The following is a 19665-nucleotide window of genomic DNA, read 5'->3' as shown; positions in this document are numbered from 1 at the left end:
GTGTGCCAGGCACTGTGCTATGTGCTTTACAGGTATCGGATTTATAATGAACTTAGAGGTGGACATAAATAGTAGTTACCCAGGAAAGGTAAACATGAGTAGCAATCTGCATCATTTGAGGGAACGGCTAAAAGGAAGAGATTAAAGGTACATTTAAGATTTGAAATAACCACAAATGTCTTCTGAATGAGTCAGGAAACCTGAGTTCTCATAAGAGCTCCACTAGTAATACCATGGGACTTCCGGCAAATTATTTCCCTGGGCCTCAGTTTCCTCATGTCTGAAATTAATATGTTGTACTTTATCATCTCTAAGACCCCTTCCAGTTATATTGCCCTGATTCTCTCACCCTATGAATACTGCTGTTTTGATAGCATTCGTGAATCTATGAATGAGAGTTCCTTAACTGTTAGAAAAGTTGCTTTATTGTAAAATTAATGAAATATTTGCAGTTGGTTTCCTCAAATCTTGGCAAGGAAACATATTTCCCAGAATTTCTTCAATACTTGGATGATCCCAAGGTCTCAATAATATGGGAGTACCTCTAACAATGTAGCTTATAATGTGGCCATACTTTCTCATAGCTCCTGTTCATATCTCCCATAAGCATTCCAAAAGGGATTCCATCCAATATGCTGAAGGCCTCCCTCTGGAACTCTTGACATTGCTTAGATATCAGCAGAACATGCAGATTGTCTATTGGTTGTCTTTTGCTCTTGTTATATGAGTGGCTGGCCGATAAAATCCTTTATATCACTTCTATATAACTCTACATTGTTAATAATGTTTAAGCCATTCATGACCACCATACACATCTCCATTTTCCATTCATTTATAATTATAAAACCTTTATAATACATCAGTGAATGATACATTTCATGATTTATAGCCATGTAACATCACCAAAAAAATATCATATGGGCCTTTATTTCAAAGGGAAGCTTTGGTTCATTAAAAGTATTACCCAGTTTCCTGAGGGCAATACAGCTCATTTTCCTCTTCCTATTTAATTTTGGCCCTATTCATTGTCTGTATGCAGGATTGGCCTAATATGTATATCTTGATAGACCAGCTCTATGGATTGTCAATCCAGCTCTGTATCATAGGATAATAGGAATTCTTCATCCACTTGTTTTTTCCTAGGTGAAAAACTAAGCCAAACATTTTTGAGTGATTAAGGATATCATTTAGGAGGCTTTGAAGTGTTCTAGAATTTGATGTCATCAGCACAGTGTCATCTGTAAAGAGGAATATCTTGACATCTAAGGGATTCCCTCTTTCATTTTGATTCTGTGTTAGACATCTACTGTGAAAATGAAGAACTCATTTGTATAATATACATCTTCCTATCATTCCCTTTTTGATATTAAACAAAGTATCATCAAAAAATGTACCTCTGTTGTTACATTTTTCAAGGAATCTTGTATAATTCTGGCATATGTATGAGAGACACATTTATGGACAAAGCTACTAAACTAGGACTTTCTTCTACCACAGTGGTATTTAATCATTTTTGTGCCATGGACACCTTTGGAAGTCTGGTGAAACCTATGGACACCTCAAAAAATGTGTTTGTAATCAAATATCCAGTATGCATCAGAAGCAATTGTTGAACCTAGGTCTTCTTAAGTCCAAGACCAGTGCTTTAGCCTCTGTACCACGTTGTCTGGGTCTACTACAGAATATAATTTGTGAAAGTCTAACTGTTCTCTTCTCATATTTTCACCAAAGATTTCCTTGACGAATACAGATTTTGAAGGGATGGCAAAGTAAGTTTATATGTAAATAGTCATTGATATTTTCTCAGCCTTCTATTTTTGGTTATAATAATATCTGATTTTTTTCTAAGCATTTTGTTACATCTGCTCTTGCAGACACTTTGAGAATTGTCACCTCTAGCACAGACTTCCTCTTGATATAGCACAACTGCTTTTCCCATCTTTTTTTTTTTTAAATTAGATATATGCTTCTTAAAACACAGCACACTGGCAATTGCAATATTAGAGTCCAAATACGATCGCTCCACTGCCACTAAAAGAGATCATGCTTTGCTACAGTAACCTTGACAGATCAACAGATCTTTTCCATTTTTCTTTGCTATTTATTCTTCCATTTTCTTCCTTAAAAGAACCTGGGCTAATTGCTTCTTTTGCCAAGCTTTCTATAAACTTTTTTTCCCTCTACTATTTCTTGTTGTTTTATCCCATTGACATAATACTGCCCATAATGATTCCCCTTCCTCTTTTGAAAGATTTTTACAAATGAGTTTATATTCTAAATGAATATTCCTTTTTTGCCATATGTCTTGATCAAATGCTTCCTGGATGATGTTGCTTCTAGAATCTTTTGATCTCCTAGATGTGGCCATTGTTATATTTCATTTAAATTTCCCTAGAAAATGGTAATAGTCAGCTGATGTCTAATCCATTTTCCATTTTTGGCATTCATAACCTATTCACTTAGGTCATGTTGGAGTTCCCTCAATTGTGTGCCAAACCTTCTTTTTGATTATTTCTTTGAATTTGATATTGTATTTAATCTTTTTCCTCATGAATCAGTTCTTTAATTCCAACGTGTCTCCTATGTCAGTCATTCCTTATTAGAACATAATCAATTTCCTTTTTTATGATTTGGTGTTTATTATGTGCAGCTTCTTCTTGAAGAAGTACTCATTATAGATGGACTGGAGGCTTCTTATACTTAAGTAGCTTTGTCCTCTTGTTTCTGTTTATGAACAGTGTCTTTAAATATATTTTTACCATATTCTCCTATGCCCTCTTTGCATTGTCACCAATATGTTGGATTATTTTGGAGGATCTTATCAAGTCCTTCATAAAATTCTTCTACCTCCTCATCCTCTGCAGAAATATAAGTCAAAGTGGCCTCTATTATGCTGAGTTTTTTTACATATGATCATCATAGGGATAAGAACTGAATCTGTGATTTCATTGTAACAAGGAATTCCTGGATAAAGAAACTCCCTCTAACAATGCATGTTGGTACCTTCTCTACACTGTATAGTATTTGAGAACTGTCTAGAACATTGAGAAGCTAAGTGACTTAGCCAGGGTCGAATAGCCATTAGGTGTCAGAGACAAGTCTTTTTTTCCTTTGGAGCATTTATTTGTATGTATGTTTCATACCCTTAGAAAAAGAATCCCAGGATTTTTCCTCCTGTGTGTTTTCATCTTGATTCCTCATGGTCCATGATGCCAGCTGAGGTTGTAAACACAGTAAACCCAAACTGATGGGATGGTAGCAGATTATTCTGCCACTTTTCCAGATCTTTTGATTGAACCTCAAATCTGGGGCTGATTACATCACACTTGTTTAATCTGCCTGTCAGGTTCACAACAATTTTTCCTGCTCTGTGATCATCAGTGATCTCAAATCCACCAATGTAACCATCCTTCATCATCACAGTTAAGAACCGGACAACTACTTCAGAGCATGGCCTAATGAGAACCTGGCGTTTTCCTTGCTTTTCTGCATTGTTAATGCTTTTGAGGGCATCTGCCAGGACATTCACATCATGGTGGTGGCGCTGCAAGATGGTGGAAAGAGACAGAGACAAGTCTTGAACCCATTCTTCCTGGCTCTGAGGCTGCCTCTCTATCCAATACTCCACACGGCTGTCTCTTAATATTTATCAAAAACACCAAAATATGAGATGACGAAATGTCCCACAAAATAATGTTTATCATTGTTTTGGGGTTCGTGATGAAGCCATCTCCACCAATTTCCTTATTATTCTTTTAAAGGGGTCCTTGTGAGTCAGTCATCTTTCTATTTTGCTGAAGCTTCCATTTATATTCTGGCTTAATTTGTGATGAGAATGTCAGCATTAATATGATTCAGTTCCTCTAGGAGGATATGTACTCATTGGCTACTGAATAAGAATCACACATTTAAAGCACCAACAGCTAAATTAATGTTTATAGACAGGCTAAAGTGATTGTTAATGCCCTGTGCCCCCCCCCTTTTCTGACACTCTGCCACTAGCACAGGATTCAGGGCCATTTTGTATTTTTTCTTTGTTTCATGTGTTGCTATAGCAACTAATAATTCATAGCAAAGGATTCATCATTGAGTGGTAAGCCTACTCATAATGAGCCCTTCTATACTTAGCTGGTCCTCAGAAGCAGACTGTATTTTTCCAGGTCCATATCTGAAGCCTTTTCTGCTTTGTAGAACCATCTAGAGCTTACATTCCATTGGCATAGCCTTTGAAAACCCAGGACCATGCCTCTGCACCAAGGCAAGGCTTTGGAATAGACATTTATAAAGGCTTCATAAGAACAGCTACTATAAAACCACTCATATGACATTCACCAGAAACGAAAACGGATTTGTAAAATGGGTTCTGATTGCAATTTTTTCAATCTGTAGAGAGCCAGTATGAACAAAATACCCTTTGATTGCAAAGCATTGACCCATGAGAAATTAATTAACTCCTTGAGCGCACTTAAGTTACTGATTAGGAATTATTTGCACACCTATATGATGTCCAGACATCCTGAGTTTCCATATTTTTTCCTTCATCTAGGCACTTTAACGTCAGGAAAATATTTTATCTCCTGGTTTATCAAAGGCCTTAGGTTTAATTCTATATTAAGTAACTATTATAGTGCTCCACACATATTAGGTGCTCAGTAATTATTTTTTAATGAATTGACAATTTTTTTTCAAGAGAAGAAAGCTTAGCCATAATTCAGTCATTGCCCTTCATTGTCACAGCTATTTTGCAGGTGGCTGAACTGGAACAGGTACTGCCCTGAGGACAGAATCTGTAGCTTCTGTCTCCAAGTGTTCTATAGTGAAAAGGCCAGATGTGAAGTCTGAGGATCTGGCTTTAAACCCTGACCCCGCTACTTGTTTATCTGTACAGTCTTAGACATTTTCATTCACCCCTCTGGCCCTTGATTTCCTCATGTGTAAAATTCAAGGATTGGCTAGAATCATGGGTGGGGAACCTGCAGCCTCAAGGTCACATGTGGCCCTCTAGGTCTTCAAGTGCAGCCCTTTGACTGAATCCAAATTTCACAGAACAATTCCCTTTAATAAAAGGATTTATTCTGTAAAATTTGGACTCAGTCAAAAGGTCACACCCAAGGACCTAGAAGGCCACATGTGGTATCAAGGTCACAGGTTCCTCACCTCTGGCTGCTAGATGATCTCTAAGGTTTTCACCATCTCTAAATCTTGTTATGCTAAATTAGAAGGGAGAAAGATAGAAGACTGGCTCCCCTTTTCCTTTCTCTATTTTTTCATCAGCTTGAAATCCAGAAAGTAAAGCCTACAGTATAGCAAAGAGTTACTTTGCATATCCCTTGAAACTGTTTTGGGTCCAGTTGCCTATAACAAACAAAGTGTTGTGATAACCTCACTAGACTATGTTAAGATAATTCAGATTCTAGGAAAAGTCTAATGTATCATCAGGTTCCTTGAATCATCAGTGTAAAAACTGCAAGGTTCCTGACTCCTTTGCTCTTCTTGGCAATATCAAAACTATCAATTGATATTCCATTGCCTTGTATTCATTTTTTTTTACAATTTCCAAAATAATTTTATTTTCAGGATTCTGTACTTTAGTTCTCCTTCTCCTGCATAGTCTTGGTACCCCGGAGTCGACCAGTACACTGGGCAGCAATAAGACTGACCTTTCGTCCAGCTGGGGCGTCTCTTCGAATGGTGGATGGTTTTCCAATATGCTGGTGATTACCTCCTCCAAAGGGATGTTCCATAGGATTCATGGCCACACCCCAGGCACGAGGCCAGCAGTTTCTTTTGGCCTTGTATTTGTGGTAGGCAGGACCTGCCTTAAGGATGGGTTTATCAATACGACCTCCTCCAGCAACAACACCAACCACAGCTCTGTTTGCTGACGAGATCACTTAGAGCCTGAAGGTAGCTTTACGCGTTTTTTCTTGGTTTCGGAATTGTGAGAAATCACTGTGGCATAGTTTCCAGATGCAAGAGCAAGCTTACGCCGGTCCCCAGGCTTTTCTTCAAGACAGCGCACTATGGTCCCTTCAGGCGTAGTGCCAACTGGGAGGACATTGCCAATGGTGAGCTGAGCTTTCTTACTACAGTACACAAACTGGCCTGTATGGATGCCTTCAGCAGCAATGAACAACTCTGTCCTCTTTTTAAATCGGTAAGGATCCCAGAAAGCTACTTTTGCAAGAGCAGCCCCTCGGCCTGGATCGTGGATTATGTCCTTTACGATACCCTTAATGTAGCCATGCCTCTCGGTGAAGTCAACAGCCCGGAGCTTGGCAGCCCCATTTCCTGTGCTTCACATGAGCCCCGAAGACAGAGCCCGCACCCTTCCTCTGACCATGGATCACTCGGCCTATCTTGCACGGTCTGGCTCTGGACTTGCTCCTTGTATTCACTTTTAATCCTCTACTATTCAGCTCAAGCCACACCAACAGGCCTTGAAGAAGGGTAGCAAAACGTAATGTAACTGCATAAAGGAGGTGGCTTTCTATTAACAGGGTTGGACTCCTTTTGGATTCCTCCTTGATTCAAAAGTTCCAACATTACCCATACACCCCCACTCCCAGTAACCCTCAGAACTCATGTAGAATTGGGAATGAAGCAGGTATAATTTTGACTCCAATCTTCAGGTGGTTCTGGGGAATAGAATATGGACATTATAGCAGGCGAGAAGGGAATTATATGTGATCTGAATAGAGCTGAAGTAGTAGACTTGAGAACACATAGGTCTTATGTTTCTCTCCCTTTCCCCCTTCCCATATTTCTCTTTTTTGCTGGCAAGCTGGAAGGACAATAGTTGACAAGAACACAACTCCACCCTCCCTAATCCTAAAGAACGTACTTTGGCCCTGGCTGTCCCTCACGCCTAGAATGTCCTTCCTCACCTCCCCCTCTCAGAATGCCTGGTTTCCTCCAAGATGCAGCTCAAGTGCTACCTTCATTCCTGGTCTGTCCAGCTAATAGTGTTGTCTTCACCTTGTATCTGCTTTTTATGTATTTTGAATGTATCTTTCTATGGATCCTAGGCTATCCTTTCTACATAACCGTATCTTTATACGCATCATTACATGTATCCTACAAGTTGTCTCCCTCATTTGAATTTAAGTCCCTTGAGATTAGGGGTCATTTTAATTTTGTCTTTGAATTCCCAGAGCTTAGCACAAGTAAATGCGTGATGACCGATCCAGTTCACAAGAATGCTTGTGTGCCTCTGCCTTTGGAGTTTTTCTTAAAAAATTATATTCTTAATTTATGGTGGTTATTTTTTAATGGTTTTTCATATTCATTCTGAGCTAAAAGCTTCCATTAAAGTTCATAGCTTACAAGTGCACATTAAACAATTCTTCGGTGCAATTTTTTTTCTCCAACAGAGTTCAGCCAGTAGAACATTTGGTGGCTTGTCGATCACAAAAATTACTGGCTGGGAAATAGGAGGAATGATAAGTTGTACTCTTAGATCATGTTGTTAATTAACCATGTTATTTTCCCTAGAGATACCCTAGTAAATTGAGAGACAGACAACAGACAGACAAACAGAGACAGAGAGAGTGACAGAGAGAGAAAAAGAAAGAGAGGAAAGAAGAGAGAGGAGAAAGAGAGGAGAGGAGAAAGAAAAAGAGAGAAGAGAGGAGAGGGAGAGAGAGAGGGAGGGAGAGAGAGAGAGAGAGAGAGAGAGAGAGTGAGAGAGAGAGAGAGAGAGAGAGGACAGAGAGAGAGAGAGAGAGATGACAGAGAGAGAGAGAGAGAGAGAGAGAGAGAGAGAGAGAGAGAGAGAGAGAGAGAGAGAGAGACGACAGAGAGAGAGAGAGAGAGAGAGAGAGAGAGAGAGAGAGAGAGAGAGACGACAGAGAGAGAGAGAGAGAGAGAGAGAGAGAGAGAGAGAGAGAGAGAGAGAGAGAGAGAGAAACTTCTCCTATAGCAATCTTATTTAACTTTATTTAAGGACCTGCAATTCATTGGTGTGGTCATTCCCTCAGCCACCTCAGCTCACAACCACTCCAGGCTTTAGTAAATGTTCACTGAGAGTTGCTATAGGCATTTTTACTTCCTATTAGAACACATCGGGAACTCCGATGTCAAAGTCCAAATGTATTAACTCCACTGTCACTGATGAAGGGAATGCTCTCTTATAGCAATCTGTAGTAAACTTCAGCAGTTGATGGCCAGCTGGCCAATTCAGGTGGATGTATCTTCAGAAGACACACTAATGATTAATCATAAGATCTATTACTCAAAGCCATTCCAGCTTGGTAGGACTTCCCAGAGTGTGTGCTTTCCTTGGGACAGTCTTTAGAAACCTAGGGTCATCTTCACACTATGACTGGAATAAGGGTTCAGGGAAGACCTAAGGAAACAATGAAAGTAATGACAGCCAATATCAAGGTAATATAAGCCTAACCTGGCTCTGTGGGACAGAACTTCCCATTCAAAGTGGTAAAAAAAATATATTTTTTGGCTTTAGGTCTAGACCTATGATTACATTGAGTGGGACTTGAACCCTGATCTTATGACTGAAACCACATCTCTCTATCCACTACACTTAACTGTCCCTCACCTCATTTTTAGTGCAGTGAAAATGTCACAGTTTTCCTTGACTTAAGATACAAAATCAAACAGGGAAAAGACTTTTTCTGGACAAAAGCTGATCTCATTCTGCCTGGCACATTGTTCTCATGACGATGATAGCTTCCTTTAACTTCACGGCAGAGACTATAGTTTATTTCTTTCAGCCCTAAATGTCTGCTTATGACCATAAATGACTTTCTTGTGGAGGAGATGATGGTTTTTCCCCTCTCCCTAATGTCTGAGTTATACCATTGAAAAGCCTGGTGAGATCTCAGGGAAAGCTAGGCAAGAGCACGGATGCCTTATTGTCGCTGCTATTTAAAATAAATCCTGTTAATACACACGAAGGACTGTGGTTTAAATGTTTACCTTTTGAACCCTACCCTAAGGAAATAGTCTCTTGAAGCTTTGGCTAATCTTTCCACAAATTGTCAAACTCAAAACTCAGTTGCCTCTTAATGGAGATTTTAACTGCACTATTGATTATAGCACAGATAGGAACCATTCAGAGTCTTATCTTCATATGATTTAATTGACACCAAGAGGTATTTTAATTGAAATGTTAGACTTCCTCAGTAGAACTATCCTTTGGTTTTTTTGCAAGGCAATCTAGGTTTTATGCTTTTAATCACCATCTGTTGTTCAATAAATGTCAAATTGCTCCTAATGGTCTCTCTAAGCATAGGCTCGGGTTTGTTGTTGTCGGGGTTTTTTTTTTTTAATTTGCTTTTGTGCTCTGTGTTCGTTATGGGCAAATGAGCTCTTCCCATATAAGACCCTCATTTCTCATGGTGCCTCAGTTCAGTTAGAACGGAAAAGTGATTAGAAACAAAAAGACAGAGAAACGTTTTTTGTATGTGTTTCTTTTTTAATTCTTCCAGGCAGCAGTGAGATTTAGAAAGTCTATAAAAATCTCAGCAGTACTGGTGATTTCAGTCCCACTCAAAGCATAAAAGGAATAGAGACCTCCAGAAAGTCAGCAAGAGTCACTTGGTTTTTCTGATCGTATTAGAGGCTGACAGATGAAAAGAAGCTAACCAACAAACCCACTGGATACAGCCAGGTTCAAAGAGTGCTGGTGAGATCTTGACTTCAGCAGCTAAAAGGAATTGCCTTTTACCTACTGAGCATTTTGCTGGGGTAAGAGAGCAGCAATGAAAGAAATCCATTACCCTCAGGACCCCAGGTGAATTCAGAAGTGAATAAGGCAAGGGCTAGAGGTGGGAGAAATGGAGTAGCACTCTATATAAAATGATTTTCATCTCTCCCTCCTCAGAGCTCTCTCAGTACTTGGTTTTTATCACTCATGCCAGCATCACACTCTACTTTGCATTATTTTCATTTATGAATACTGTCGACTCCTCTACAAGAATGTAAGCTCTTTGTGGACAGAGACTCTATCATGCCTTGCATCAGGCTTTATGCATAAAAGATGCTCAATGAAATGTGCATTGAATCACACTGAATTTTAGTAGCAGAAGGGAAGCAAAAGAAACTGATTTCTTAGGAAGCCATAAAGTGGCGACACAAAAAGCAGAAGCTTTTCTTAGTCCCCTTTAGCTTTCTGACTCTGAACTTTATGAATGAAAGATCACCTGCCAAGGTTAAATCATTTGAATGGCACTGTTTTACTGTAAAATGCTATAGGGTCTTTTGCACTAGATTGTCACTAGGAAAAGGGAGATTTACCTTATAGATGTTTGTAGGAGGCCGACAGCCAGATTTCTAACAAAAAAATGACATGTTTGATTGCTTGAATACAAGTCTCAAATATTCTTGAAGGTCTGGGAGAAGTATTTTCCAAGAGGTAATTAGAATTGGTTGAAATACAGAGCTATAAATGGTGGACTGGCACGGTTTTACAAGAAACAGATCATAACTCAACATCTTAATGACTTCTTCTTTGGAGAAGGTCAGCAAGGCTATTAACAAGGGAGGTGGGCATGCAGAGTTGCCTATCCTAGATGGTAAGTGAACTTTGAGCAAAGTATCTCAGTGCTGCCCAGCTAGGATTCTGAATCTAATTATGTGTATTGGCTATGTTTTCTCATGAGTAAAGAGCTGAGAGGGACTAAAATAGGACTGCAGGCTCCTGGATGTCCTTTTGTAACACATTCATAGACTCTAACTCCTAGAAGGACCTCAGAGACTACCTATACCTGATTGTGCATCCCCTCATTCCTTTTTCCATTTACTTGACAGGTAATCACACATAGCTTCTGCTTAAAGATCTACAGTAAAGGAGAACTCACTACCTGCCAGGGCGGATTTTGGACAGCTCTAATTATGAGGACTTTTCTTTTCTTTACATCCAGCCTAAATCTGCTTTTCTGCAACTTCTACCCACTGTTTCCATCCTGCACTGCAGAATTAAGCAGCATAAGTCTGAGACCTCTTCTCTATGACAATCCTTCAATTATTTGAACACAGCGATTACATGGCTCTAAGTTTTCTCTTTTCCAAGCTAACTATCCCCCCTTTTGTCCCCTTCAGCTATAGTCATCAAAAGGCTTAGAAGAATGTGTGCTGATAAACCCATTTTTCTCCTAGGTCCTTTGACCAAAGGAAACAAAAATGGAGACCTTTATCAAAGTGTATATGCAAGAGTTGATCTGTTTGTACATGGACCCACACATTTAAAGCTGGTCACAGGAACCTGCCCAAGTATAAAGCAAGGCTCCACTCTGAGCTTCTTAAAGACAAGTTATTGTTACCATTTTTGTACCCATTCCCTTAATGAGTTAGTCAACAAGTTTAAAATTAGCAAAGTTAAATTTGTCTTTAGTGGCTATCTCACTCTCTTACTATGTCCCTTTACTATCCCTTCTCCATAATTTTCCAGGAACCCGGTGTCCCCAAATTGCTTTGGCTGTCCACAGTCTTATTCTGTGCCATCCTTCTCAAGTTTGCCCTTCCCCAAAGTATGTTATGCTTCTCAATTATCTCTCAGCTCTTGTACTCTGGACCCATCAAAACTCGCATTTCATGCTCTAAATTATTATTGATTAGAGAAATGCACATTGAAAAAACTCTGAAGTCCCATATCACACCTATCAGATTGGCTAATGTGACAATAAAGGAAAATGACAAATGGAGAGGACGTGGGAAAACTGAGACACTAATGCACTGTTGGTAGAGTTGTGAGCTGGAGAGCAATTTGGAACTATGCCAAAGGGCTATAAAACTGTGCATACCCTTTGACCCAGCAATACTACTACCACATCTGTACCCCAACAAGATCAAAAAGGAAAAGGACCTATGTGTAAAAAATATTTATGGTAGCTTTTTTGTGGTAGCTAAGAGCTGGAAATCAAAGGGATGCCCATCAAATGGGAAATGGCTAAACAAGTTGTGGCATACAATTGTGATGGAACATTATTGTGCTGTAAGAAGTGACGAACAGGATGATTTCAGAAAAACCTGGAAATACTTACATGAACTGATGCAATGTGAAGTGAATGGAACCAGTAGAACACTGTACACAGTAATATTGTATGATAAAGAATTGTGAATGACTTAGCTATTCTCAGCAATCCCACAATGATCCAAGACAATCCCAAAGGACTCATGATGAATGGCAGAATGACTATCTGTCTCCAGAGAAAGAACTGATATTGTTTTAATACAGACTAAAAGCATGCTGTTTTTCACTTTCTTTCATTCTTTTTCTTTTATTCAAGTCTTCTTGTACAAAATGACTAATATGGAAATGTTTTACATGATTGCATACGTATAATGTACGTCTGATTGCTTACCATCAAAGAGAGGGGTGAGAGGAGGGAAGGAAGGATCGAATTTGGAACTCGGGAAAAAATCTAATATTAAAGAAATTTAATACTTAATTGAGGAAAAATAAAATATATTAAATTATAAATAAAAACCCTCCCATTTCTTCAGTACATCTTAGCTGTGTATTAGGAAAGCAACGTGACTTTAAAATTGCATACTATAGAGCAAGTGAAAGCAAGCCTCTCTAATCTTCATGGGGGAGGGGTGTGGGTGTTGTGTGTTATGCCAAATAAATACTTTCAGGTAAGACAGCTTTAAGGGGTGGGAAGGAGAAAAGGGACATTCATGCTACCTCCTATCCTCTTCTATTATCCTTTGCCTGAAATTCATCTCTCCTCACCTATTAGGATCCCAAACTTCCTTTAATGCTAAGCTCATTTGCCATCTCCTAGGGGAAGGTGTTCCTGATTCCCCTGGTTGATATTGTACTCTCCTATCTCCACAAATTATTAAGTATGTACTTATCTGTTTGCATATAGAAAAGAATGTCCTTGAGGGCTCAGACTGATTTTTAATTTTATCTTTGTCTCTGTAGTACCTAGCATAGCGCCCTGTACATAGGAGCAATTGGATCATTCTACCTCTTTTCCTTTTTGGTGGGGGGGAGGTGGCCTAGAAGGCATAAGTGTTTCTTTCTCCTTCATACTTCTTGTGTTGCTCCAAGCTCATTCTGACAAAGAGATGATTCCAGAGTCAGACACTGAGAGACACAAACATATTTGACCCCATAGTCAAGCTCCCTTCTCTCTTCGGTATCATCTTTCTATCTCTATGTGTAATTCCCAATGAGAGAACTAGACTTAACAATGGTAAAAAAAATTAATTAAAAAATAATAAGTATCCCTACTTAATTCAACAAACATTTACTGAGCTTTTACTATGTGCAGAATATTATGCTAATACCTGGAGGGGATAAAGAGTTTAGTACATAGGATCATAGATTTAGAGCTAGAGGAGACCTAAGTGATCTTCCAAATTACATATTACAAATGAGAAAACTGAGGCCAAGAGAGGTCCAGTGACTTTCCCAAGGTCACATAGGTCATAAATGGCAGAGCAGGATTTGAATACAAATTTTCTGACTTCAAATTCAGCACTGTCTGCTGTACCCTGCTACCACAAATGCTTGTTTACTTCCTTTGCTTTCTTCCTTCCCTCCTTGCTTAACTTTTTAGAATTTATAGTTTAGTAAGAGGAAATGATGTGTAGAGTAGTGATGATAAAACTAGCCATCAGAAGTACATTACAGAAATAAAGATAGTCTTATGTTAAGTCTAGAGGTGGGGAGGGGGATGGGGAATAGTTATTACTGACTGGGAAAATCAGGGAGGTTCATGAAAGTGATGGCATTTCAACTAAATTTTAAAGCAAGGGTTCTTAACATGGGGTCCAGGAATTAGTGGGGGAGTATTAAATGTATTTTTTATATTTATATATGTACATATTTTATTTCCCCCAATTACATGTTAATATAATTTTTTTGACATTTTTTAAGTTTTTCGTTCAAAATTCTCTTTCCCTCCCCCCTCCTTGAGACTGTAAGCTATCAGATATAGGTTATATATGTGCACTCATGTAAAACATTTCCATATTAGTTACTTTGTACAAGAAGACTCAAATAAAAGAAAAAGAATGAAAGAAAGAAAATAGCATGTTTCAGTATGTATTCATACAATATCAGTTCTTTCTCTGGAGGTAGATAGTATGCTTCATCATTAGTCCTTTGGGATTTTCTTGGATCATTGTACTACTGAGAATAGCTAATTTATTCACAATTCATTGTGCAATGTTACTGTTACAGCATATAATGTTCTCCTGGTTCTGTTCACTTCACTTTGCATCAGTTCATGTAAATCTTCCCAGGTTTTTCTGAAATCATCCTGCTTGTCATTTCTCACAGTAATTTGTGGGAGGCAACATATTTTGGCAACTATTACAACATAATTGGTTTCATTTGTAATCATACATATTTTATTTTGCACATTTAAAAGCAATATTCTCATAAAGGGTCCATAGCATTATCCAGATTGTCTAAGGGGTACATGATGCAAAAAAGTTTAAGAATCCCTACTTGAAGGGATGGGTTGAATTTCTAAGGTGGTATTGGAGGGAAAGGAGAGATTACAACCGTTCTAGGCAGAGATGACAGTGTGAGTATTTTTAAAGCAAGGGGAACCGTGACTTTTGCACTTTGAGAGCAGGGATAGGACAACTGTAGCTATCAATAGGTCGATCCCTGAGCAAAAGTGCGAATTCAAAATTCAAATTTAACAAACATTTATTAAATGTCTAATACGTGCCAGGCGCTCTGCGCAGAGTTGGGAACACAAAGGCAAAAGCAAATCAGTCACTGTTGGGGGCAGCTAAGTGGTGCAGTGAATAGAGCACTGGCCCTGGAGTCAGGAAGACAAGTTCAAATCCAGCCTCAGACACTTGACACTTACTAGCTGTGTGACCTTGGGCAGGTCACTTAACCCCAATTGCCCTGCCTTCCCCCCTCCAAAAAAAAAATCAGTCACTATCCTCAAGGACTTTATATCCTACAGGAAATAGAAGAGAATAAGAGAAATTTGACTTTAGGATCACCCATCTCAATTTATGGCTAATTTATAATTAGTTCTTATGAAGCTCCATAATGACTTTGCATATTAGTAAATATGTGTCAACTAAATTTTATTGTAATAGGGGTTTTACTCTAACACTATACTTAATATTTATCATCCCAGTTTCTGTAGTTGTTCATGGAGCATGGAGTCTGCTCATGTCTTTTAAAAAAAAAATTGAGGACAAAATTAGAAGGCAAAACCCTCCAACCTTAATTCCTAGTAACTGATTAATACATTTCCTGTGGAATACTGAAGTTCTCTGGGAAAAGGTTTATAGTCTGTGTCACCAGGAAAAAGGGAAAGATTTACCTTAAGGTTGTTTGTATGAAGTTTGTCATCAGCTTTCTAATACAGACATGACTGATCACTTAGAGTCGGAAATATTCTTCTAGGGAAAATAGCTAATAATAATAAGAGCTGGTCTGTCTATGATGCCCTAAGATTTACAAAAATCCAGGGAGATTGATACTAGAGTAATATAATCCCAACTTTATAGATAAGAAAACAGGTTCGGAGAAGTAAAGGGATTTGCCCATTGTCACACACTAGCAAATGTCAGATCCAGGATTTGAGTCCTGGTTTTCTGATTCTAAGATCAGGGGTCCTCTACTCCATAATAGAAACAAAGTTGGGTTAAGGCATTTTTTTACCCTTAGGCAAAATTCGACAATTATACTCCCATACACCTAAAGTTTTCTGAAGCTAGGTAGAACAATCAATGGATGGTTAGACTGAGTTTCAATCCTGCCTCCAACACATACTAGACATATGACTCTGGGCAAATTATTCCTTTCTTAGCCTCAGTTTCTTCATCTGTGAAATGGGGATAATAATAACATCTACCTCATCACCTCATACCTGGATTATTGCAATAGCTAGATTCAGTCACCCTAGGCTCTCTCCAAGCTATCAGCTGCCAAAGAGATCTTTCTAAAACGCAGATCTAACCAACTTTGTCCCTCAACTCAATCAACTCCAGGGGGTCCCTATGATCTCCAGGATCAAATATAAAATCCTCTTGCTTTTAAAGCCCTTGACAATCTGTTACCTTCCTACATTTCCAGCTTCCTTACACTTTGATCCCTTCCACATAATCTATCCTCCAGCAACATTAGTCTTCTTGGTCTTCCTCCCACATGATACTCCATTTGCCCACTTTATGCCTTTTCACTGGCATTCCCACATGTGTGGAATGTTCTCCCTACTCAACCTCCAACTGCTGACTTCTCTGGTTTTCAAGACTTGGATCTTCTTCAAGGGGTCTTTCCTTACTCCCCAGCCACTCCCCATGTTGGTATCTTCTCTCATGTTACTTCCAATATATTCTATCTAACTATCCATCTATCTAATTTTTCATATGCCCATAATTGTATATTGTCTCCTGCATTAAACTGTGAGGAGAGGGACTGTGTTTTTACCATTCTTTGTGTCCCAGATGTTTAGCACAGTGCCCGGCACATAGTAGGCGCTCAATAAGTGACTATTGATGAGGAAAGAGAAAAACAAATTTAGACAACATGCAGTGCTTTGTAATTGTTAGAGCTCCACATAAATACTAATTACTCACTGTATTATAATGCAGTATGAATTGTTACAAAATGCATATACACTTTAAGTAAGAGAACTCTGGAGAGTAGAATTTTCTGGCATTAAATATAATTGCATTTATAAAAAATAATGATTTAAAATGTCTCTCATTTCAAGTTGTGCCTTAGGCAGGCCACCATTTTGTCTAACCCTAGTCATGGTCATAGATGGGGGAAGGATATTCTGAAAGGTCTTTATAATTGAAACACAGAGCTACAAATGAGGGTGCCTTAGGGTATAACTAACCAAGGGATTCCTTCCCTTGCCCCAGCCTTGGAAATGTGATTCTTCAGGTCCACTCGTTTCCTTTGTCAGCATAGTTGAAATTAGTTTGTTTTCTGGGCATGGTTAATACTGGCAAATGCATCCTCTGAGCTGTGGTAGCTGCTATAGTTAGGGATGAAGTTGTAAAACCAGAGCCACAATTTGCTACTTCTGTTTCAAAGACATTCACAGTGAGCAGACCTATGGACTCTGGAAGAGCCTTTCCAGCCCTCCTGCAGTTAGGGCTTCCAAAGGTGAAAGCTCCCAGTAAACTGTGATTAAAAAGAAACCAACTGAATAATTGCCTAATTACCTGCTATATTTAGCATGGTAGTGAGCTCCAATGCTACCTGGCATTTCTGCCCTGCAGCTTTCCTCAGCCCCTCAGGACATCTCAAGTGCCATAACTCATAGCATTATTTGTAGCTAATCCCAGGAGCTTGGCTATGGGGGCAAATTTATGTATGTGTCTTTCATAATAAAGGGAGGAAAACAGGGAAAAACAGATTTAACTTACAATAAAAAGGTTGTCCAAGTTCTTTCAATAGCCTCCTAATTGGTCTGGCTTCCTTCATCTAGTGTCTCACCACTCCAACCCATTCTCTATACAGCTGCCACAGGGACATTCCTAAAGCTCAGATCTGACCATATCACTCCCCTGCTCAATAAACTATTACCCCTAAGATCAAATATAAATTCCCATGTTTGTCTCTTTAAAGCCCTTCACAACCTGGCTCCAACCTACCTTTCCAGACTTATTTTACATTAGACCCTGGTATGTACTCTACCTTCCAGTCCAAATGTTCCCCTTTCTTTTCCTCCCACACAATGCTCCAATCCACATCTCTGTGCCTCTGTAACTGGCTTTTCCCCCACATCTGGAATGAACTCCTTCCTCACCTCCATGTCTTAGAATCCCCCATTAGAAAATAAGGGCCTGTAAGTAGGGATTATTTCATTCAGAGCATTTGTACCCTCAGCACCTAGGACAGTGCCTGGAATGTCCTGTAGTGGGTACTTCATATCTGTTGATTGATTACTACGTCATTGCAATAGTCATAACTTTTTATGATGCAATTTATTGTTTTTCTGGCTCTAATCTTTTCTTCTCTACTCTATCCTTTATCCTGATGTCAAAGTAATCTCTCTAATAAGTTAGTCTGACCTGCCATCTTGCTACTCAAAAACCTTTAATTGTTCTCCATTGTCTAACAAGTAAAACAAACTCTTTAGCCTGGTGTTCAAGGCTCTCTCTCTGGCTCCAATCTACATTAACAGGCATATTTCATGGTATTATCATTGGCACACTTTACAATCCAATCAAATTAGACTAATGGCTATCCTCTGATCACACCCTCTAGGTTCTCTAGGGTTGTTTAACCTGAGAAGAGCAGGGGGGAAGAGAGAGGGAAAGGACATGATAGATATCTTCAAATATCATAGATATCTGAAGGGCTGTTACATAGAAATGAGATTCAACTAATTGCATTTAGGCCTAGAGAACCAAATTAAGAGCAATGCATAGGCTGCAGATATAAATTTACTAAATATAATAGTGACTAATATGGGATACTATGAAGTTACCTGAACCACAGAAGTTGTATACATAGTCCAATAGCAGACAATACTGTAGGGCAACTAGTAGGTCCTTTTGAATCCCAGTTTACTGCCTCTTCCTCCATAGGTCTGCTCTTTTGGAGGATGGAAACATGCTTTTCATTAGTCTAAAGGTTGATGTGGATTTATTCAATCACATTTTGGCTCAACCCCCATCCTTCTCTGGTGTAACTTTTTCCCCTCATCTACTCTGATGTATTCTAGCTAAGATTCTATATGTAAAAAAACCTATATTAGAACATAATTTTTAAAATGAGTGGCAGCTCATTGAAACAGAGGATAAAGAGTTGGTCTTGATGAGGAAGAACTGGATTCAGGTCCCCTTTCTGACACATACTGTGATCCCTAGGCAAATTCCTTAAATTCTCATTGCCGTAGGCAACGCTCTAAGACTATTAAGCTGCAGATCTGCACTGGTAGAACAAATTATTTTGGAGGAGCTCCCTAAACCAGTAAAATCATGTCTTGTTGTATTTATGGGGGTTGCAAATGTAAATGCACTAGGATACCTTCCTGCAGGAGTTATATCTCTGACCAAGCCCAGCCTCTGAAACTCAAGGTCTCTCCCCCCCCATCCCAGGAAGATGTACCCACTCACAACAAAACTTTCTAGAGGGTTAGTGAAGGTCCAACAGGAAGACATTTCTTTTATTTTTCTGTCAGTCTTGAGACTGAGGCAGTCTTTGTCTCTATCAGCAATCTAGAAATAGCTAGATGGCATAGTGCGTAAAGCACTGGACCAGGAGTCAGGAACACCTGAGTTTAAAACAAGCCTCAGGCATCTCCTACTCATGTGACACTAGGCAAGTCACTTAACCTCTGTCTGCCTCAGTTTCATCAAATGTAAAACAGGGATAATAATAGTACCTACCTTCCAGGGTTGCTGTAAGGATCAAGTAAGATATTCATAAAATCCTTAGCACAATGCCTTTCCTTCTTCCTAATCCCTCATGAAGGAGACCAATCACTGCCCCCTTGATTCCAGCTGTCTTCTTAATGCACTGATTTAGTTGAGTCTCTGATACCACCACCCCACTGACACATCAGCAAGTATGAGAGGAGGATATTTGTTTTTCTACGGGGTATAAACAATCTTGATTTCTCAAATCTAGCCTAGTGGCTATCAGGAAGGAATACACCAATTTGCCTTAAAGGTCAATATCACTTATCTTATGTTTCTCTCTTCTGCAAAATCACCCATGTCTTTGGCTTTTTTCATTATCTTGCCAATTCT

General features: G+C 39.1%; 1 protein-coding gene and 1 pseudogene across 1 annotated transcript; both read right to left on the bottom strand.

Annotated features, from left to right (window-relative positions):
• Positions 1-3184: 3184 nt before the first annotated feature.
• On the bottom strand, positions 3185-4898 carry LOC118847156 (40S ribosomal protein S15a-like). Its single transcript, XM_036755741.1, has 2 exons — positions 4873-4898; positions 3185-3638 (listed from the first exon to the last, which is right to left on the bottom strand). Exons 1-2 carry the CDS (start codon positions 4896-4898, stop codon positions 3185-3187), a joined length of 480 nt encoding a protein of 159 aa, XP_036611636.1.
• A 690-nt stretch (positions 4899-5588) lies between these two features.
• The window catches only part of LOC118847155, a 45631-nt pseudogene continuing 31554 nt past the window's right edge, over positions 5589-19665 (bottom strand).

This window comes from Trichosurus vulpecula, chromosome 4, assembly GCF_011100635.1.
Source record: "Trichosurus vulpecula isolate mTriVul1 chromosome 4, mTriVul1.pri, whole genome shotgun sequence".
NCBI classification, from domain to species: Eukaryota; Metazoa; Chordata; class Mammalia; order Diprotodontia; family Phalangeridae; genus Trichosurus; species Trichosurus vulpecula.
This window is presented reverse-complemented; position numbering and strand designations above follow the sequence as displayed.

Excerpts from the sequence above, each read along its gene's own strand:
- LOC118847156 (XM_036755741.1), bottom strand. The coding sequence starts at position 4,898 with ATGTCTAAGACTGTACAGATAAACAA. Across the intron at positions 3,639-4,872 it reads AAGACTGTACAGATAAACAA|AGACAGCCGTGTGGAGTATT; the intron begins GTAGCGGGGTCA and ends ATAAATATTAAG.